At 35.9% G+C, this 23,234-nt stretch overlaps 1 protein-coding gene across 4 annotated transcripts in view; it reads left to right on the top strand.

Moving 5' to 3' along the window:
• Positions 1 to 23,234, top strand: part of LOC138181169 (putative aminopeptidase-2) — a 91,667-nt gene that overhangs the window by 52,576 nt on the left and 15,857 nt on the right. For 3 of the 4 annotated variants that reach the window (XM_069115821.1, XM_069115830.1, XM_069115815.1), the window contains exons 22-28: positions 2,741 to 3,270; positions 4,693 to 4,851; positions 6,236 to 6,529; positions 6,728 to 6,911; positions 7,717 to 7,873; positions 16,000 to 16,259; positions 20,974 to 21,617. In XM_069115821.1, the coding sequence (XP_068971922.1) occupies positions 2,741 to 3,270; positions 4,693 to 4,851; positions 6,236 to 6,529; positions 6,728 to 6,911; positions 7,717 to 7,873; positions 16,000 to 16,259; positions 20,974 to 21,617 (2,228 nt within the window). Of the gene's footprint in view, positions 1 to 2,740; positions 3,271 to 4,692; positions 4,852 to 6,235; positions 6,530 to 6,727; positions 6,912 to 7,716; positions 7,874 to 15,999; positions 16,260 to 20,973; positions 21,618 to 23,234 lie in introns of those variants that run through there. The other variant, XM_069115838.1, reaches the window with a different exon arrangement.

Below are 23,234 nucleotides of genomic sequence, written 5' to 3'. Positions count from 1 at the left end.
ATGTCCTTTGGTCCTCCCGTTATATCACATTCTTCTATTACATGTCTCAGGTCTTCTTCTTTCCTTTTACATAGTCTGCGTCTTTTTTCTCCCTCTTCTTTCCAGTATTCCCTTGTTTTGGTCTCATTTCCATATCTGAATTTTGCTAATATTTTTCTGTCCTTCCACTTCATCCTCCCTTGTAAGTACTTTGGTAACTCTTCTTTGGCGATTTTTCTGTAATGTATGTTATATTTGGATTCCCTTATCCTTTTCCCCCTCTCTTCTGCTTCTCTCTTTCTTCTTTCTTCTACAATTTGGTCTGCTGTCATCATTTCTTGCTCTTCTCTTGCTTCTATCTGTGTCCCTCCATTTCTCACCTCTTCTAGTCCCTTCTTTCTCCTTCTTGCTCTTTTCTCTTCTTGGCCATTTCCCCAGTTTCTCCCTCTTTCCTTCATAGCTTGCTGCTCTTTTTAATACTTTTTCTTTGATTTCTGTTAGCTTGCATTCTTCTATCAATATATAATTTGGTGTTGTCATATCTAAACCTAAGATCCATTTCACATATCTTCTTTGTATTCTATCCAGTCTTTCTTCCATGTTCCAGGCCCATACCTCTGATCCAAACAGCGCCACGCTTCTTACCAGTGCTCCAAACATCTTCATTCTCCTCTTGTAGTCCTGTTTGAATATTCTTTCTCCCACGCTCCATGTTTTCTTCATTGCTATTGTTGTTCTCTTTTTCCTGTCTTACATGTGTTTCTCATCACTGCCGTTTTTCTCTAGTATGTGTGTAGTATGTTTAAAAATTTTTTGAATCTCTTTAGCATTTCCTTTAGCTCCTCTTCTCTATCCGCCATCAGCACAATATCGTCTGCATATGTCACTGACCATATCTTTCTTTCTCCTACCACTATGCCCCCGGCTTGTCCTTTCCTTAGTTCTTCTTCCAGTCCTGCCACGTAGATGTTGAATAACGTCGAGCTCAACGAGCACCCTTGTCTGACTCCCTTCACTGTCCAAAACTCTTTTGTGTTATGGTTCTTGATTTTCACCACATTTTTCGTTTCTGCGTATATCTCTTTAATCCTTCGGGTTAGTGTTTCGCTAATCCCCATTTTTCACATTTTCTCCTCCAATTTCTTTCTGTTTAGTCTGTCGAACGCCGCTCTTAAGTCCGCAAAGCAGGCATGTAGTTTCCCTTTTTCTCTACTCAACTATTTGTCTATGATATGGTTTATCACAAATACTGCGTTGGTCACTCCTCTTCCTTTTCTAAATACGAATTGGCTCTCTTCCAGTTTGGTTTCAATCTCTGCCTGCAGCCGTTCGTCCAGTGTCCCTGAATAGATCTTGTATGCTGTGTCCATTAATGTTACTCCTTCGTAACTCTTCGCTACTCTCTTGTCCCCCTTCTTGTATATCGGACATATTACTCCTTTCTTCCGATTTTCTGGTATCCCCTCCCCATTCCATATTTTCCTTAACGCCTCCCCCACTTCCTTTGGTGCATACTTCCATACCTCATTTTCTAACCCGTCTTCCCCCATTGCTTTCTTTTCCTTCAAGTTTCTTAGCTGGTAGATCACCTCTTCCTTGTCTATATTATCTTCTCTATCCTCCATTATTTTCTCCTCCGCTCTATGCTCCTCCGTTTTTCTGCCCTCTTTGTGTTCTGTTCCTTCTAAAATTTCCATAAAGTGACTTTTCCATTCTTCTTCGCTTATATCTTCATCTATACCCTCTCTTCTTCTTCTATATTTATTTATGTATTTCCACGCTTCTTGTTCTGTTTTAATCTTCTTTATTTTATCCATTTCTTCTTCTTCGTGTCTTTCCTTTCTTTGTTTGCACCACTGTTTGGATGCCTTTTTTCCCTCTATGAGTGCTTCCCTGTTGCGTTTTCTTCCCATAAACTTTGTCATCTTCCTTCTCATCTCTCTTTTCCTTTCTTTCTACTCCTTGTCGTACCACGCTTTTTCTCCCGTGCCCCATTTCCTTATCTTCACTTTCTTCTTTGACATTGCTTCGGTTATCTTCTTTTTGATTTCTGTTCACATTTCCTCTACTGTTCTGCCCTTGCAGGTCCAGTCTTTACATTCCTCCAAGTATTTTTCCACACTTTCGTTTGTCCATTCCCTTTTCTCCTTCTCTTCTTTCTTTTCCTCATTTTTTCTAATTCCGGCCCCTCTATTTCTATTTCTAACGGTATGTGATCCGACTCTGTCTTTTTCTATTCCCTTTTCCCTTTCCCATTCTTCTTTCTCTCTGGCTCTCTCTCTCTCTCTCTCTCTCTCTTTCCCTTCTTTCCCTTTCCTCTTTCATTCATCTCCTCCACTTGCTTTTCGAATATACCTTTTATTTCCTTTATCATTGCCTCGAATTTGTGCTGTATTTATCCAGTGTATTTTTTAAATGTGCCTTATCTCCAGCTTTACTCGTGTTCCTTGGTCTTCCTCTGTTTGTCGCCATCTGTCGTTTCCCTACCTTACTTTTTTGCCGCGTTTCTGGCTTTCTAACTTCTTTTTTTCTAGTTTTTCTTATTTGTATCTCTCTCTCGTTCCTGTTTTCTTTTTCGCTTTTCTTTTACTTTCCCCTCCTATGCTCACCCTTTATTTTCCCTTCTTCGTGTCACTTTGTGTTTCCTTCTCCTTTTTCCCTTCACACTTCACTTTTTCCACAGAGCTCTCCGTCCGCGTGTTACCCTCGCCCCGAAGCAAACCGAAAATCCCTAAATTTTAACTAATCAATCTTTTCGCAGTATGTCGAGTTACTCAATTTCTTAGACAAGAAACAGCCAATGGAAAACTTCAAGGCTTTCTCGGATTACGCAAAACACGAATTAAAATGGGGCCAAGAAAATATCCCAGGGATATTCCAGTGGATCGAGGAACAATATCCATCGATGAATTATCGTTTGCCAAAATCATTTTCTCCATTAAGATACAATATTACATTGTCTCCATATTTTGCCGAAAACAATTTTATATTTACTGGCAGAGTACAAATAGAAATGGAACGTAACGTAGAATATATATCCCATATAGTCCTTCATTCCAGCAAACTTGAAATCACAGGGCTCTCATTGCAACCGAAAAACTTGACTTCAAACAATGAAAACAGCGTAAGCGGTCTACGACAAAATTATGATACTGAGACGCTCACAATATTCATGAAGAGATTCATTCAAGCTAACGAACTTGTTCTTGATATCATATTTACTGGTAAATTGAACGATAATATGGAAGGATTTTATCGAAGTTACTATATCACCGATGAAGGAAACATTCGGTGAGTAAGGATTTTAGAGTAAGATTTTAAGACAAACAATTAGATTCCGGATATTTATGCAAATTCATATTTTTACAAATACAAATAAAGAAATAAAATCTAAATATTCTAAATCGAATAATTTTTAATATTACCTCTGCTCGGTATATTTGTACCTATTGGAATTTTATACAATAATTGTATGCTGTAAACAATACTTCAATTATTTCATGTTAAATTATTTCTTTTTAGTCACTCAGACGTCAGAAAATGAACAAAAATGGACTTACTATTTTTTCCGTGTAGTTTTCATATATTCCAATTATTAAAATGGAATAAGAGTTTCTGTTTCACAAATAAGTCCACAGTCTACTACAATATAATATATGTATATACAGGGTGGTTGGTAAGTGATGGTACAAGCGGAAAGGGGGTGATTCTACGCGAAAAAAGGAGTCAAAAATATAGAATAAAAATATTTTTTTTTATTTTTTTTTTTAATTTTTCGATCGAGACAACGATCTACAGTGAGATCCGTTATAACCAGACGTGATAAAATGCACGAGTACCGAGCGAAAATTCAAAGCCGATTTTCTCGAAAACAAAACCTCAAACGAAAAATTTTTATTCTATATTTTCGACTTCTTTTTTCGTGTAGAAGTGGTGTACCACCACTTACCAACCACTCTGTATATAATACTAATATATAAAATTATATATATATATATTATATATAATTATTATATATGTATTATATGCATATATTAATATATATATTACAGTATATATCAATATATATTAAAAAAATATATATTAATATATATTAAAATATTCATACACATATTAATTAATTAAATCCAAGTATATTAAATTATGTATTATTTAGTAGTACTTTCAGATTACAAAAATCGCAAAAATTTTATATATTATTATAAAAATGAAATGTGTAGAGTCATGTAAAGAAACGCTTCTCTGGAAAATAAGGGTATGTGCCAATCCACCTTATAACCACTTTATACATAAAATTAACTTTTTATTTATTTCATATAATTAATTAATTCTTGGTTTTATATTGTAATTTCCTATTTTTATTCTAATCTCTAATTTAAAAGATTCTGATATGTAAACAAACAACTCATATAACGGAATTTAAACTGTTGTGGAACTACTGAAAGAAATAAAACGTTATAGTCTGCGCAACGTTTATTTTTAGTAATTATTTGCTTAAAAAAACAAAATGATCAATTATTTCAATAAGATTAACAATTGATAATTTACGTATTTTATACCCAATGAATTATATTTATTTATTTTCCCCAAAATCGAAACAATGTAATGCACATGAAGAATTTATTCAATTACTTCTATTTATATTTTCATGAAGAATCAGTTGTTACTTGTAATTAATTTCTCTAGTTTCCTAATATCCTTTCTTGATTTTAGTTGGTTGGCTGCGACTCAGTTTGAAGCAACTTATGCGAGACAGGCTTTCCCTTGCTTCGATGAACCAGCTTTCAAAGCAAAGTTTGTAATAAACATGGAAAGACCTAAGGATTATAAGGTGCTGAGTAATATGCCTAGAAATTCGCTAATTCCACTGACGTAAGTATGCACAGAAAAATATAAACATCATGATTGTTTAAAAAAAATAGAAGCAATAATGTACTTTAAGAAAAGCGAATATTAAGTCGGAGTCATTTATATACAATAATACCATTATGATTTATTAATACAAAAAATTATAAAATTCTAATATTTTTGACAATGAAAAATTATAAATTAGTTTCATTTTCATGCATCATGCATTGTTGCACATTTTTGTAAATCTATACTGTCCTATAATTTTTATGTAAATATGCATATGCTACGTTGCTAACTACGAATTACATAGCACCAAACAGTGTAAACTCTTAATACGCATTATGTTTTTTTTTTTTAATACTAACATAAAAGCAGTTTTGGTAGTGTGAGATTGAATGAAAGTGTAGTGAATCTTAAAGCTATTTTCCTGTAAAATAACAGGAGATATGATGTAATAAAATATCACGTTCTCTTTTGTACATTTTGATTAAACATTATACGTTAATATTATTAAGATCTACATTAAAGACTAACGTAGTCTTAACACAACATTTAATTTCCAATATTTTTCAGTCAATTTACATTACCGAGTATTTCTTTAACAATGTAATTATAACAAGGAGTTCCAAGGATTTTTCCATATCTTTTTCATCGTTTTCTTCTTTCACTTACCGCTTACAATCATGTGAAGTCTTGTAGAAATCGGTGCATTTATAATTGTACGTTATGATTTTTCTAAATCATACAAATGTTGTTTATATACAACAGCTCATAGAAGTACATAAAATTTTATTAGCATTTATACGGCTATCTTAAATATATGGATGAAATTTAAACCAATCTAAAAATGTATATAGACGTTATGAGATATTTGCTGTAAACATATATTTAATAAAAAATTACAATTCATCATGAATAGCCCTAATATATAATAAGTATTATAATAATGAATAAGTGATAGTTTAGATATTTTTGTGGTTTTTGCGAAATACATATATACTTATACCAAATATCTTGTAATTTATAATAACAGATTCGTTTTAAACTTTCGCAATATAATTATGATAGTCGGGTTACATTACAATATTAATAAGAATGACCCATATAAAACGCATAGTACATATTCATCAAAGGTGTTTACACGTGTCCTTTACTTGTGTGAACCACTGTATATCTCTGATTTGTAAATGAGCTCCTGTAAAGTATCTGCTATTCCAATACATTTTTTATATTTAGATGAAACAATCTGTATATTACTTCACGTTTCTAAATAATATTCGTTTAAGCAACACATTATTCTTCTACTTGGTCTTTGCGTTAATGGATTAATAGATTTATATGATATTTGTTATAATAGGAACATTTCACGAAAATATAATATATACATTCTAACTTGTACTTTCAGTACATCAGATCGTGTTGTAGAAACTTTTAAAGAAACAGTCAGTATGTCAACATATCTGGTGGCATTTGTAGTCAGCGACTTTGATCCTATGGTAAATGCATATTTAAGCGTGAACGTATGGGGTAGACCCAATATTGCTCAGAAAGACTATTTAGCGCAAATCGCAGCAAGGAGAATCCTTGATTACCTTCAGATAGAAACAAACCATGAATATACATTGCCAAAATTGGATTTAGTCGGAATTCCAGATTTCTCAATGGGTGCTATGGAAAATTGGGGCCTTGCTACGTTCAGGTAAATTGTATTGAGTTATTTTAAGAGAATTTGTATCTAAATTAATCATTTATGAAAGGTTCATTTTGTTCAATTTCTAACTGATTCATAAATGAATATAAAGGAATTCATTCAATTCTTTGGTTTAGTGGGTATCAACTTGATCTTATTATCATTAGACTAGATACATTTAATGAAATGTGTAAATTACTCTCACAGAGAGTACGGACTCTTTTATGACAAGAAAGTAACATCAGCTAAACAGAGGGTCTATATAATTACTATAATTGCTCACGAGATCGCGCACATGATGTATGGAAATCTGGTCACCTGCGATTGGTGGGAACACTTATGGTTGAACGAGGGTTTCGCCGAATATATGCAATGGCGTCTTGCCGAAATGGTAAGCCTTTACTGAACATGTTAGATCTCTTTGACGGTAATAAACATTGGACATTCATACACGTTGCTATGAATGTTTCTGGTCTGTTGAATATTATGTGGTTTGGGGGGGGGGTGTTATTTTTTTTATACAAAGTGAGTTATAAATGTTTCAGGGGATGAATCTATACATTAAAATAAATAAAAAGCGACATATGAACATATGTCTTACGTAGTTTTCGAGTTATAGATGATAATTCACTCCGTGACGTATGGACATACATTTATACCGCATCCTGTATATAGTTAAACTGCCATTTTTCTTTGATAGTTATGCCAATATTCAACATATCAACGTGTTAAACTGTCTTATTTTAGGTTATAGTTGCATTTGTAGGACCACAACGGTAAAATTTTTTGTTAAAAAGGTAGTCTTTCAGTTTATAATATGAAGTAACTATTTTTTTAACTATTATATTATATTCTTTATTCATTTTATTGAACACGAAAGTATCTGTGCGTTTTTGGAAATCTTTGTCTCTACATCACTCACACTTCATGTCTCAGTTTGAGATTATCAAATCGAAACAAACGACAATATAACTTTAGCTGCTGTTAGCGATTTAATTGCACTCTTTTTTCAATAGCCTGCATAATGGAACAAGCAACCAATATTCCTATACTAATTTCGGAGGCGATCTGTTCTACATTTTTTTTGGTACAATAAACCCGTAGATAAAATAAATAATTTAATTAAGATATATTTTTTAAACCAAAGATATGGCATGCTCTACTAAAAAATATAACAGTTACAAAATTCATTACAGTTCGAATCAGACTTTGGTTACAACGACTTATTTGTGGTTGATGAACTACAGCCAGCGATGGAAGAAGATGCCTTGCTGTCAACGCATCCCATGAATAATGCAGTTACTACACCTGACGAAATTGAAAAAATTTTTGACGCCATTACTTATGGAAAATGTAAGTAATTGTGAGATTTTTATAGTTTAGAACATGATGAATTGATAACCAGATATTTTTCAAATAATCCCAAGGAATTCTTAATCGGTACATATCGTGATAGGTGTGTTAGAAATACTCAGCTGTTTAACGAACAATAGTTTATTAAAAACAATTTAACAGAAGAGTCAACAAATAACAATTAACAGATACGATCAACAAATAACTATTAACGGTTAACAACTAACAATTGACACCGAAAGTTCAATCGACACGTTTGCTACGAAACGGTACTGAAGACTTTATTATTTAACGGCTCAAGACAGACTGCTTGTCCTTTTGTTTCGGATCGAACGAATTCTTCCCTTCGTTGCCCATCGATATCCCCCACTAGCGTGCGTTCACTAGATGTGCCGCCGTGGTTGGCACGTGTATGCTCTTCCGAGAATTCGGCGGAAAGAGCGTGAAGATATCGATGGCACCAACTTTTCCGAGGTTCTCCGCACCGGATCGGCAAGCTGGCGGGGGCCGAAGGCTATAGGAGAATATCAGATTCATCGGGGTTTCCCAGGGCGTGGTCCTACGCCCTGAGAACCCGTAACCGCCTCATGCTCCCCAATTGTTATATACTTGCAATTATATTAACTTCTGTTAGCTCCACCATCGTATGTAAATTGAATTTAATTACTTCTAATAATTGATAATTAAATATGCAAATAATAATACATTATCAACTAAAGATACAACATAAAAATTCTCATACTAAAATAAAATATAATTGTTTCTATATTTATGTACACTAGGATGAAAAATAATTTGTTAAATAGTTATTGAGTCAGGATCTTTATTTATTAGTTTATTTAAAATGGATTGAACAGGTGTTGGTTAAACAAGAAACGATGGTTATTTAACGTGAACTAAATACAATAATGTACTCTACAATTAAGACAACTAAATAGTTAATTTACAATCCTCGTCACCCTGGTTCCAACGCTCTCTCTCACGCTGTTCTTGGCCAGGATCATGTCACGTAAACTTGAGGCTTAGATGATAAAAACAAGAAGGTTGAGCCGTAACACAACTACTAACTTTCTTCTTTATCAAAGTTTATTATGAATTCAATAATCACAATTGAATATATGACATGTATAAAGCACAGTTCACTCCACAACTTTATATAGAACCTAGTTACACTGACGCGTATATATAAACTAAGTACGCGACTGGTCTAAGGGTAGAAACTCGGCAAAAGATGTTGACTATTCTAGAGATAAAGTAAGGTTTAGTGACGATGTTGTGCCGGAAGAAAGCTAATTATGGGTGTGTCTAAGGACACGAGATGAGCTGATTCGTTAAGAGCAATTTTGGCTAGAAAAGTGAGGGCGATAGACATTGCTTTCGATTGGATCATAAAAAGGTTGATGGACTAGGAAGAGTCTTAGTCACCCTCGAGAGAAAGTTGCTAACGAAAGATACCGAACGTGAGAAAAGCCAAGTTTCCCGTATCCTCCCGTGGTAAACAATAAATGTAAAGGACATTTGAAATAAAAGATGGTTGTTTGATCTGAAGGACGTTAACTATGCTAAGATTTAAAATGCTAAGATTTATGGTGGGACCCTAAGACTATTCAAGGTCTCCAGTAAGGATGTGTAGACATCTGGCTACTATCTTGCCCCTCGGTGTGTGGCCTGGTCTCTGATGTGAATTGAGATTTGGTTGATGTTACAGTCACATAGGCCTTTTTTTCCGCGTAACTATTCGATTGAAGGACCGACGATACATTGATGGGCCTGTCAGCACTTAGGCTTTCTCGCGACATTGTTTATAGTTCACCCGATATCTCTTAGGCTTTTCGTCCACGACACTACATTTTTTTTCTTTTTTTTTATTTGGTAGACTATTTGCAATCAATTCTCATTGAGCATTATAAGTAAATTCTTTTGGCGTGGTACTGTAACTTAGATTATAATAGTTTTGATATAGTATGTTTGATTCTAGTTGAATCTAATGCTTCAATCTAGACGGTATTGTCTTTTTAGTCTGCGGATCTGATCCGTCGTGTCAAGTAGTTGGGTAACTAATGGGCTTTGGTGGTTCTTAACTCTTATATTATATCTGTTCCTGAAGCTGTATATTTCTTCTTTAACTGTGGGTATCTTAAGGTCGCGATGTATTTGTAGATATTTACGTGAAGAGGACGTAGGTACGTGAGGATAGATTCCAACTCGCAGAAAATGAATATTTTCTTTTCGCCGTGTCGTGTAACAGCCTGTGGCCTGACTTTCTCCACCCGTTCTTTTAGCAGGTTCGCAAATTCCGAGTTGGCCCGCTGATTGATTGGTAAAAAGAACTCCGCCGGCAATCGTATGCCGGTGCCATAGATCATTTCGGCTGCCGTTGCGTTTAGGGCCTCCTTTATCGCGCTTCTAATGGCTAATAGTACGATCGGTAGAATTTCGACCCAGTTGCTCGTGTCGTGGCACTTGATTGCCGCTTTAAGCTGTCTATGTAAGCTCTGTACCATCCCATTAGACGCGGGATGATAGGCCGACGTGCGTAGATGGGTGACGCCAAGCAACCGGCATAACTCCTTGAACAGACGTGATTCGAATTGGCATCCCTGGTTGGTTGTTATTTTTAAGGGAACGCCGGGGCAATCTTTGTTTACAGACGGCCAGACAAAGCGTGTCGTCACCAGTTTTTGCATGGCTCGTATCCCCGGATGGGAAAGTCCGTGTAACGACTGAAATACGTTGCGTTGTAACGGTTCAGTACGAACGGCCGCAAGGTTCTGGTCGAAATGTCGCAAAATATTTCCACATCGGAAAATCGAATTTTCTCAAGCCGCAGCGCGCGAGAGTCGGAGTTGAGGATTTGGCGTAGTTCATTGTCGCTTTCTTACGTTGCTGCTAACGTTCGGTGATCTACCGAGTTTTCGACTGCCTCGATACGGGATAGCATGTCAGCTACCTCGTTTTCTACGCCTTTTACGTACCGGATGCCGGTTGTAAACTGTGCTATATAGTCTAGGTAGCGAAATTGTCGCGGCGAACATTTTTTCAGTTTTTGACGAAACGCGTAAATGAGGGGTTTGTGGTCGGTATAGATTATGAAGTCTCTATCCTCAACGGCGTGTCGAAAGCGTTTTACAGCGATGTACATCGCGAGCAGTTCGCGATCGTGGGCACTATACTTTTGTTGCGCGGGTATTAGGGATTTTGTGGCAAACCCTAGCGGCTGCCATTTGTCTTTCTCGCGTTGTTGTAAAAAGGCTCCTACTATGTAGTCGAGCGCGTCTACCGTAAGGCTCACGGGCGCACCGGGTATCGGATGAGCTAGCATCGTGGCGTCCACGAAGGCACGTTTAGATTCTTCGAAGTTGTTTTCCGCGTGTTTGGACCATTCAATGGGCGCGTTGCCCTTTTTCGCGTCTTTTAACAGGTCGTTAAGAGGTTGCAAAATTTTTGCGGCCCTCGATATGAAATGTAGGTAGAAGTTAATCATACCGAGGTACCTGCGTAATTGTCTTACGTTCGCGGGCTTCGGGATATTGATGATCGCTTCGACGCTTTCAATCGGCGGCTTGATTCCGTCGGCGTTCACGGTGTATCCGAGGAATGTGATTTCGCGCGCGCCGAATTCGATTAATGACTACTCCGTAATTATTGAGGCGATTGAATAATGTTCGCAGATGAGGAAATCGTCAATGTAAGCGTGTTGTCGCAATGTTGCAAATTTTTGAGAATATGCGCTCACCGTGTAGATGGTGAGCGAAGTCTTCTATGTGTGGTGGCGTGTACCTATCAGGTATCGTGAGAGCATTTAGCGCACGATAGTCGCATGGTCGCAGGTTTCCGTCCTTTTTCGGCACGACGTGCAGAGGTGATGCCCACGGGCTTTTCGATGGTCCCATCACGCCTTGCTCAATCATGAGTTCAAATTCCGCTTTCACCTGCTTGAGCCGATCCGGTGCGAGGCGGCGGGGTTTGTTGTAAACTGGCGGGCCTGGCGTGGTTTTGATGTGATGTACCACGCAGTGTCGAGCCTTTTCTTTCCGGTAAATCGGCGGACGAGTGAGGCCGGGAAATTCCGCCAGTAGTTGGTGATAGGCTGAATCACCGCAGATGGTTTTTATAGATGAAACGTTGTCCGTGGCCGCTTATCCCTTCGAAGATAACTGGGTCGTCGTATCGAGAAGTCTTCTATTACGTGGGTCCACTAGCAACCCGTAGTGACTTAGAAAATCCATACCGATAATAGGTGTTTGGACGTCGGCCACAATAAAATGCCACTTAAAGGCACGCCGTAGGGACAAGTTAAGATGGATCGCGACGGTCCCGTACGTTGCGATTCGTGTCGCGCTAGCCGCGAGCAACTCGTACTCGCTTTTTTTCGAAGGTTTTTTTTTTTTATTTAATTGTTTACATTCACAATTTGTCCGATTTGGACATTTGGTAGAATTTTTTGGCTGTTTGATTATCATGTGAGTGGCTACCCCCAGCGGGTTACCATCTTCGTGTTTGTTAGGTTATATTCTTTGTGAGATCTGTTGGGTGTTTCCTTTTTAGTCTTCTTTCTATGCTTGATGTGTTGATCGTTTCCGCTGCCAGCCGGTTCGGGTGCGTTGCTACTCTTTCTCTGTACCTTCTTGCGTATCTGCTAATCTCCTCCTTGACCGTTGGTATTCCAAGGTCTTTCCGTATATCTTCGTTTCTGACGTACCATGGTGCATTTACTATTGTTCTAAGAATTTTTGCTTGCATTGTCTCTATTTTGGTTATATGGCTCATTGCTGCTGTTCCCCATATGGTATTCCGTACGTCCAGATTGGTTTTATGATCATTTTGTATATTTTTAATTTATTTTCTATACTTAGTTTGAATTTTCGACTTGTTAGCCAATGCATTTGTCTCCTTGCCGTCTGTATTTTGTCTGTTATTGTTTTGATATGCTGTTTCCATGCGAGTTGTGTATCTATGTGGAGTCCTAGGTATTTGACTTGCCTTGTTAGTAATATGTGCGTGCCGTTAAGAAAGATGTTTGGTGGTTCTGTTTTCGTAGTGTGAATGTAATGTGGTTGCGTTTATCGGGGTTTGCTTTAATTTGTTTATCTTGAGGCCACTTTTCTATTTTTGTGATATGTTCTTGTAGTAATGTGACTGCTGTTACAGGGTTAGTTTGCCTGACTAGTATCGCTGTGTCGTCCGCAAATGTCGGTATTTTGCTATTGGTAGTTGTTGGTATGTTAGCTGTGTATAGTGTGTATAATATTGGTCCTAAGACGCTCCCTTGCGGAACCCCTGTCTTGATGTCTTTGACTTCGGAGTATATGTCCTTGATTTTTATTACGAAGGTTCTGCTGCTTAAGTAGGATTTTATTAATTGGTATATTTGCTCCGCGAATTGTTTCCTGATAGTTTGTAGAAGTCTTTCGTGGTTTATTTGGTCGAATGCTTTCTCTATGTCCATAAAGAGGGCTGTACAGTATTGCTTGTTTTCCAGTGCTAGTATTATTTCGTTGACCAGTCTGTGCATTTGCTCTATTGTGGAGTGTTTGTTTCTGAATCCGAATTGGTGATCCGGTATTAGTTTTTCTTTTTCTATTATTGGTTTTATGCGGTCGTAAATTACTTTTTTTTCGAAGGTCCACGGATTTTGCTGAGCGGGTAGACACAAATGTCGGCGGCGGTGTCTACCAGATACGAAATGCGCGCATTTTTATCGAATACGAAAGTGCAGCGGGATATCATGCGGTCGTCGTTCGCCGCGTTTACGGACGGCTGGCCCCGTTTCCCGAATTCCAATTGCATGGTAAGTTGCATCTTCTCGCGCGTTCCCAAAACGTCGCGTAGCAAAAACATAACCCATCTTGCCAAGGCGGGTCTCGAGATCTCGAACGACGGCGGTATCTCCATGCACATCGCGTTCATTTGCGCTTGCATCTGATTCATCTGCCCTCTCAACGCGTTGATGGCGGCAGCGGTCGAATCGCTCGTCCCGACGTTTTGTGCAGGTGGACTGCTTACCGCTGTTATTCGATCTGTGCTGACCGCGACAACCTGTCCTGGGTCTGGCCCTATGTACACCGCAGGGAAGGTCGCCGGGAGTGTAAGGCGTTTAAGTACGGTTACACTCTCTCTACGTGGCCTTGGGTAGTAGCGCAGACACGATCTCGATGCCAAGGATGAGACTATCGGAAGAAGTTTCCCGGTACTTTGTACCTTGAGGCCCCCGCTTACGTGAGACCCATCTGGAACTGCCGAGCACAGTTAGCATCTTAAGGTGGCGATGTATTGTTCCTTTGGTAACATACAAAGGTGCATGTATTAAGGATCTTAGAGTTCTTGATTGGAATCGTTGGAGAATTTCTATGTTGGAAATACTCGCTGTTCCCCATAGTTGGATCCCATAGGTCCAAACAGGTATTAATATGGCTTTATATTGCATTATTTTACTCTGCATGTTTAAGTTGGAGCGTCTGCCAATGAGCCAGTAGAATTTTTTTAGTTTTGTTTTCAGTTCTTTAGATTTATCTACGATGTGCCGTTTCCATGTAATTCTGTCTAGAATCATGCCCAGATATCTGACTGTATCTTTGTTTGGAATTGGAATATTATTTATGGTCACCTGTGGGCAGGATTGTTTTCGCAGCGTGAAAGTTATATGACTGGATTTATTTTCATTTGTTTTGAAACGCCATTTGTGGGACCACTTTTCCATAGAGTCAAAACCTCGCTGAAGAGTTGAGGAGGCAATTTTCGGGTCTGAGTGGGATGCTAATAAAGCTGTATCATCAGAAAATGTCACTGCAGTTATCTCTGTTAAGATTGGTAAATCGGCAGTGTAGATGATGAACAGCGAAGGTCCGAGGACACTGCCTTGGGGTATGCCAGCTTTTCTATTGGGAATGTTGCGGTTATAGCGTCTAAGTATTGAACAGCCTATTGGTTGGATATGATTTTGATTAGTTTGAACAAAAGTCCTTCATGCCACACTTTGTCGAACGCCTGCTGAATGTCCAAGAATACCGCAGAACAATATTCTTTCTCTTCTAAATCTTGGCTGATTTTATGAGTTAGACGATGAATTTGCTCTATTGTCGAATGTTGCTTCCGAAAACCGAATTGATGATCTGGCATCGTTTTCAAATCCTCTAAGAGTGGAAGGAGTCGTTTCGTTAGCATCTTCTCGAATAGTTTCGACAAAGTGGGTAGAAGACTAATTGGGCGATAAGAGCTAGTTTCGTGTATTGGTTTCCCACGTTTAGTGTTGAGGTTATTCGATGTGTAATCAGAGAAAACTCGTGGATAAATTGTAAGGCAGAAAATATATTTAAATATAAGTGTAATTATAAATAAGAATACAATTTGAGCTGGTCCAGATCCGCACGCTAGCTGTGTTACCCAATAACTGAACACCGCGAAGCCAACGTCGCCTGTCTACAGTTTATGGTCTGACTTCGTCGCAGTCTTTTGTCTACGCGCTGTCGATGGCTTCAGTGCTTGAGAAAACTAAAAAGACCAGATGTAGAGTTTTCTTATAAGTGGTGACCACTTCAACATTTAGGAATAAGAGTAATTAATGATATTTTCCAAGGTATTCAAGGCGAAGAATTGCATTAAAAATGGAGGTAATGAGAGCAATTCCTTTTATGGGAAGCTCCTTGATAGCTTCATTACTTATCTGATCATGTCCCGATGCTTTCCTGGGATTTAGATGACGGATTAATTCTAGAACTTCCAGAGTTGAGAAAGGTTCATTAGGAGGAGACATCTGGTAGGGAAAGTGCAAGTATTCCATTATTTCGGCGGCAATAGTGGAGGAATACTGTTTGAAGACATTAGTTAGGTGACTTGCAAACAAGTTGGATTTTGTATAGGACTACGCGCCCATCCACCTTGCGGACAGCACATACGATACTACATTGATAACAATTCATTAATTTTGCTTTGTCCAGAAAATAATCATTTTATCGTTGAATCTCCTTCTATAAATAAAAATGTATTCATTGTTTAATATAATATCTGCCGAACATTGTCTGCAACCATTACTAATTATCTTTTATTACAATAAAATTCAATTTCATTTACTTCAACCGTGTTCCTAAGAATTAACATTTTACTATTAAAAGTAAATATTTTTATAGCGGCTAGTGTCATACGAATGATACGAAATTCACTGAAACCAGAAACCTTCAAAGAAGCTATGTACCTGTATTTGGACCGACATAAATACCGTACTGTAACTCCAAACGATCTTTGGAAAGCTTTCGATGATGCGATGATGAAAACACATGATTTACACCCCTGGTTGAATATGTCAAATTTCATGTCTGGTTGGACTAATACAAGAGGATATCCGGTTGTCTCTGCGAAGTCAGAAGAACATGCTATAATATTGTCTCAGGTATACATTAATGTCCAATACAATGGAACTTCATAATATAAATTCCATTTGCATAACGAAATTTTAGTAACGCCTGATTAACTGAACTTCAGTGAAGCTCCTATAAGTATATTATCTGAAATATCGCTTAGCGTCAATCCGCTTCTATGAACGAAAATGTAAACAGTAGGAGCACGCATTATGTTACACACTCCTATACTTCGCAGTCGATACAAGTTGAGTAATTATTTACAGAAGAGTACTGCCTGCCGATTTCGATGACCTTGAAATATGTTGTTGGGAACATGATTCTAAACAGGGTGTTCGACTACAGGCGTCAGGAAATTAAGGCAGTCGAAATAAGACGAAAATCAAGAATGTAAAAATTATGCTTTTAGCTTTGTTTTTTAGTTACTGATAATGTTTTTAAAAGTTACACTTCAGATATTGTGGCTGTCCCTAACTAATGTCAAAGAAATTATACAAGGAAATGAAAGCATCAGTCACGTACTAGACGCAAGAAATCGCGAAATTGACATATCACCGGTGATCTCGCGTCATAGTTCGAACGTTTTACAAGTAAGGTAAAAATTTTCGACATTAGATATGATAGTAAAATTTTATTGTACGAATCCAACAGAGTAATGATTCAGAGTGTTATAACAAAAAGGTGTTGAGTGCTGATTTGGGAAGGTTCTTATACTAAGGTTTGGTCCCTCTGGGGGAGGGGGGGGGGTTTCGATGGCTGTGGCATGTAGGATGTTTTGCCTACCCTGTTACTGTTCCTGAGCGTGTGACATCAATGTAGAATGTCGTAAATTTTTTTTCTGTAGGAACTCTTCACTACTACCTTATTACGTAACATGTTTTAGCGATTTTAGAAATTTGATAAGAGAGTAAAATAGTCGTAGAAGGATAGAATCATTTCGAGAGCCAAAAAGAAAAATTATGAAAATTGTATAAACATAAAGTTAGAGTTAATTCTAGATTTAGTATAGGTTTAAGTTATTCTGCTGTACATTTCTTTAGTCCTTTCCATTTTTAGGTCTTTGAACTCTTTTATTTCCTTTATTTTTGTATTCTGTATTATCGTTTTAATCTTTTTTATTTAATTTCAACGCAAGTGATTTGAGCGTGTTGTGTGTCACGCAAAATAAAAAAAAGGCAATCTCCGATGAAAAGAAAAATAAAATATAAAAAAAATAAAAAGAGAATTTATTTTTGAACACTTGGTTTATACTAATTACGATTTGCTTCTGAACTCCAACTGTGACTTTCCAAGACTGAATATCTTACAATTTGACTTTCGATCGGATCTGTTTCTTTTCTCTTTGTCACCCCTCAATATCCCCACTATCTACGCGTTTGTTAGGCGTCCACGACCGTTGCTATGCACGCCTTCTTCTATAACATTCGGCGGAAGGACTGTTGGGATATCGATGGCTCATTAGGCACTTCGGCAATATACATTGTCGCCGAGTGCCGGCACATCTTTATCTCCATCATCAGTCCATCGGATTTTAACTATATTGAACATTTACTGTAATATAAAATCCCTAGAATGCCATTTTCGTTACGACTTTTCTGTGAACAGTCTCGACACTTAAAATGCGTGTGTGATTTTTCAATGACACCCGCGGATCGGATGATGTATGCATTCAAAAACAATCTACTTCCCTACGATTTGTACGAGATATGCTACTGCCCATTTATCGTTCGATTTAAGGATATCTGCGCACCCGACTGGTCAGGTTGACCTACTTTCATTCGCGTAAGGAGATTTGCTAGCGCACAGGGATATTTCGATTAATTTTTAATTGCCAATAACTAAAAGCCGGATACGCAATTTTTGTATTCTTGATTTTTATTTTAGCTTCAAGAATCAGTCCTTAAAATTTGTACACTTGTAGCCGAACATCCTGTATGTTATAAGGAAAGTTGTTTAGAATCATCCCCGTATCTCAAGGACATCAAAATCGGCGGGGAGTATTCACCTGTAAATAATTATTGAAGTTTGCAACATTATTATGTATTTAAGACCAAGTGTTTCTTGGAATCTTCTTATATAAACATGAACTCCTATTGTAATAATGGCAGAGAAACATAGGCGGGCTTTTATTATATGAACGACCTGGTTATATAAATCAATTTGTCCCTCAGCAAGTTATACAAACGGAGTTGTACTTTATCAGACAACTTTTCATAAATATCAAGGCATTTCAAATCTTAAGTAAATTTCCGCTACTGGTACTTCTTATTCGTTAACATCTTTTTCTGCTCCTCTTCTTTTTCTACTCTCGCGATTATCATCTCCTTCTCTTTTTCTATCGCTTTCGCCCGCTCTAATTTACAAGCTACCTTTAGATCCTTATCTACAAATTTCCCTATTTCTTCTTTTTCTTTGTTATTTCTTTGTTATCTCTTTCATCTATATTTATTTCCTTTATTATGTTGCTCTCTCTTCCCTACTGTTTTGTATTTCTATCACTCTCCCCATATCTTTTATCTTTACTTGTTCTGCTCTATTTCTTGCTTCTTCCTGTATTCTTTTTCCTATATTTTTTATTATCTTAGAATCTACATCTTCCTTTTCTTCTTCTAATATTCTTAACATTATTTCTACTGCCTTTTCCAAGGAACCAATTCTTCCATGTAATTGTCCTTTTCCCAGGTATGTTCTCTTTCTTTCAGTTACCTTTCTATTTCCTCTCTGTACTTTCTCTACATTTCTCTCATCTTTCTCATCTCTTTTCTCATTTCCACTAATAGTAACGTGATCTCTTTTTCTTTTGTTCCTTCACCCCTCTCACATTCCTTTCCTTTTGCTCTCACACTTTTTTCTCCTTGATCTTCTAATATATCCTCTCCTCTCTGCCTTCACCCGTCTATCTTCGTTAAATATTCCTCAATTCCCCTCTTTTCTACCGTTATTTTCTGTTCTATTCTGACCAGATTTTTCTCTTTACTGTTCCCTCCTTATCGACCTCCTGTTCTCTTCCTACGGCCATCAGATCCCTTTTTACCAATCTTGTCCCTTCCCTTCCTGCCATTTCTCTGTATCTTCACCTTTTTTCACACCTAACCTTCCTCCTAAACTTTTTCCTTTTCTGCCATTTCTATCTCTTATTTCTATCTCTTTAACTCTATTCTCACTTTCACGTCCTTTACTTTTAATCTATTTAATAACACCTTAAATACACTTCATATGCTCGCACTTGAATTGACGCTCACTTCCCACTTTGAGGTAATAATAGAATATAACACTATAATTTCATTAATTGTTTGTATAATACAATTAATCCTTGTCTTATCTACGTTTGTCGTATATTCTGATCAGTATAAAGTAAAGTTATTTAAGACATACTAACAATAAGTAACTTGCCTTGTAATTGAACAAATTCAGTCATGAATAATTTTTGAGCGATTTATATTTGAAAACAAACTATATATTATTATTAGTACTGCTATATTTATAGGATCATTATCAGAAATATTAGAAATTAGGATTTCCAGTGATTTCTACTCTATATGATAAATTTATTAATAGATGGATTTATTTACAGTGGATTAAACAGGTAACAATGGTTATTTGACGTGAACTTAATGCAGTAATGTGATATAACTAAGACATCTAAATTGATAATTCACAACTCATACCTTTCTCTCGACTCGAAACTAACTCCTCGCAACTAGACTCTCAATTAACGACTGACGATTAATCGTCTTTCTCCCTCAAGTATTCCTTTATCATTCCCCCGTCTTCTCATACCCCCACCACGTACGTATTTCATAACCGTCCGCGATCATAGTCACGTACGCGTTTTTCCGCGTAACTATTTGACTGAAGGTCTGAGGACATATTGATGGGCCACTTGGTCTATTGAAGTTTCCTGACCCTTTCGGCCTGTCGGCACTTACGCTTTCTTGCAACACTGTTTATATTTCGTCTGGTATTTCTTAGACAATCTTTCCACGATACTACATATCGTTATTAGCATAATATTGTATTGCATATTGTTATACATATTATTGTTATTAATGCCGTGATAAGTAGCCAAGTTTTCTACGAGGTTATAAGTTCCAGGTACTCATCAAAAAGTAAGAAGTTTGTTCAAATACTGTTAATATTTTCAATTGTAATTAACATAATTCAGTAGCACGTGCAAATTACCTAACTTTTAGAAATTATTTTGTTGTTAATATCTCTTCGCTGACTCAAATGATCCTATTATAAAGTTATTTGAATCATTTTTTCATTTTTGATATTTTCTTGCTGAGCATAAAATATATGATATATAGACAGTTTGAGGTTAAATAGTTTCGCTGGAATATTTTCTTACAGATTTTGTTGAAAAATTATGCCATAATCTGTTTTACTCTTGCACGTGAAATTATTTCATTCCATACCTATTAGCTATTTGAAATCAATAAAATAATTATACTTATGATATTCTAATTAAATTATATTCTGTTAGAATTACGAAAATAATCGCATACTTTTGAGTGATAGTGCCACTTATAGTAATTCACGATGTGATAAATATTTTTTGTTAAAAATAATTGGCGTTCATCGCACAAAAATAAAAGACACTGGAGTATCTTTTTTGCTTTCCTGGAGAAAGACAAACGTGGATAAAGGTCGTTTTTGTTATGATCTCTTTCATATACTACATATGAATTCTGGGTAACTAGTAGATACCAAAGATCAAACACCTTTTGGAAATAATTTTTGCAGAAAAATTTCTTTACGCCAGAAATTTTCGAGGAATTCTGGATACCCATTACGATGACAACCGCTTCTAAACTGAATTTTTCGGTTACTACGGCCGATACTTGGTTACAAGGATTTCCAATAACCATTCCATACAATTCTCAGGAAGAATGGTTTATTTTGAATATTCAGCAGAGTGGTTACTATCGAGTAAATTATGATACTAAATCATGGAATCGTCTGATCAATGCCTTAAAGAGCGCTAATCATGCACTGATACATGTAACCAATCGAGCTCAAATTATCGATGATCTCTTGAATCTGGCACGAGCTGATTGGATCACCTATGGCCTCGCGTTGAATGGGACAACCTATCTGCTAAAAGAACAAGATTACATACCTTGGAAGGCATTTTTCACTGGAATGAATTTCCTTCTGCAACGATATCAAGGAAATTATGGAGAAAATATGCTGAAAGAGTACATTAGGCTATTGGCAGCTGACAGATTTGAAAGGCTCGACTTCGAAGACAATAATGAAGAAGAATTCCACATGGATCAATTGAACAAAGATTTGATCCTATCCTGGATGTGCAAACTGAATCATACAGAGTGTGTGGATAAGTCTATCCACCTGTTCGCCAAGTGGCGCGGAAATGATACATATACGTAAGATTTATTCTTATTGACAGATTATTTTTATTTTTATCATATAAGGAGAGACAACAATATCCGTACAATCGAAATGTAGAAATAAAAGAAGAAATATTATTTTATTACTATATATATAATAAATAAATAAATAAATAAGTATATTTTTTATAATAAAAGTAATAAATATAAATAAATAAATAAATATATATTTATTATATAAATTTATCATTTATTTATTTATTTATGCTCATATCTTTAAAAATCTGATCGCGAGGTGGTAAATTCTTTTTTTTATCATTATATGAAAAAGTTATCTATTATCTAACGTATCTATTATCTAACGTTTGAGAATCCTGAGGTTTCCACGGCTTGGATTGTTACTATTCATACCATTACAGTTAGCAGTGATACATTTGACACTGCTTTCTCTAACACTGTTTAAAGCTTCCGGAAAAAAGCCATGTTCAGAAAGAAAAGATGGCAGCTTGAAATAGTGTTAGAGGTAGGAATGTTAAACGTATTCAGTGCTAAGAGTAACAATGTGGATGATAACTGATATTTATTATTATGCGACGAAACTAATTATTAATTTGTAAAACATAATGTTTGCATTATAGTTATTTTGTTTCTCTCCTTTATTTCTCTTCTTTTCGGCGAATACACAACTACCTACCAAGTTCTTAACGAAATCTTATATTTTCTCATTCTGTTTTCAAAATTTTGTTCTTTTTATTTCTACATCTTAAATATATGAATTAATAATGTTTTTATCTTTCAATGTATTCAATTAATAGGCTGACAAATGATGACATCTGAATGATATCATTATATTAAAGACCACCTTAGTCGATAAATAATTAGACACTGTGTCCCACGATTCAGCAGCCAAGCTTTGTACATGTATAAATGGATATAATCAAATAAAAGTATTTATCTAAGCGTAGGCCATGTAATGCTTCATTGGAAAATTATAATACAAATACAAAATAGGATCATGTATTGATCACACGCGTTCAAATCAGAAGCCTATAAGCCTTCTAATTAAAAAGACAACGTACTTTTAAATTTTTATACAAATAATTAAATTCTAGAATGAATAATTCAATTGGACATTCTAATAGATTTAGTAAAATTTGATAAAAAAATTGCAACAAATAGATTTTAATATTTCAATAACATTATAAAATTACATTAAAATAATATATATATATATATATATATATATATATATATATATATATATATATATATTATAGGAAATTAAAGCAATGTATTAACAATGTATAATATTGAAAAGAAACTTTATTAAATATAGACTCTGCAATTATTTATTATTCTTATAAGAAATATTTTAAAAGTCGTAAAATTCTGCAGTTATTTCTGCTATTTTTTAATGTTTATTTGAATCTCTTTCTAGAAAATTTCTAGACATTTCACAGAATACAGTACATTGTTTGATAAGTATTGTTTTATATATGCGATTATACAATACTTCGTGTTGATGAAATTCATTTATCAACCTCTGGACGTGTTAAAATGATATAAAATATCATCACGATAAATCTAGATTGTGAAATAAGCTAGGTTATAGATTATAAAGTATACATTATGATATGCATACATTACAAAATA

Source organism: Bombus flavifrons, chromosome 1 (genome assembly GCF_040668555.2).
Source record: "Bombus flavifrons isolate JBK064 chromosome 1, iyBomFlav1_principal, whole genome shotgun sequence".
Taxonomy (NCBI): domain Eukaryota; kingdom Metazoa; phylum Arthropoda; class Insecta; order Hymenoptera; family Apidae; genus Bombus; species Bombus flavifrons.
Note: the sequence above shows the minus strand (reverse complement) of the source record. Positions and strands in the feature narration are given on the sequence as shown.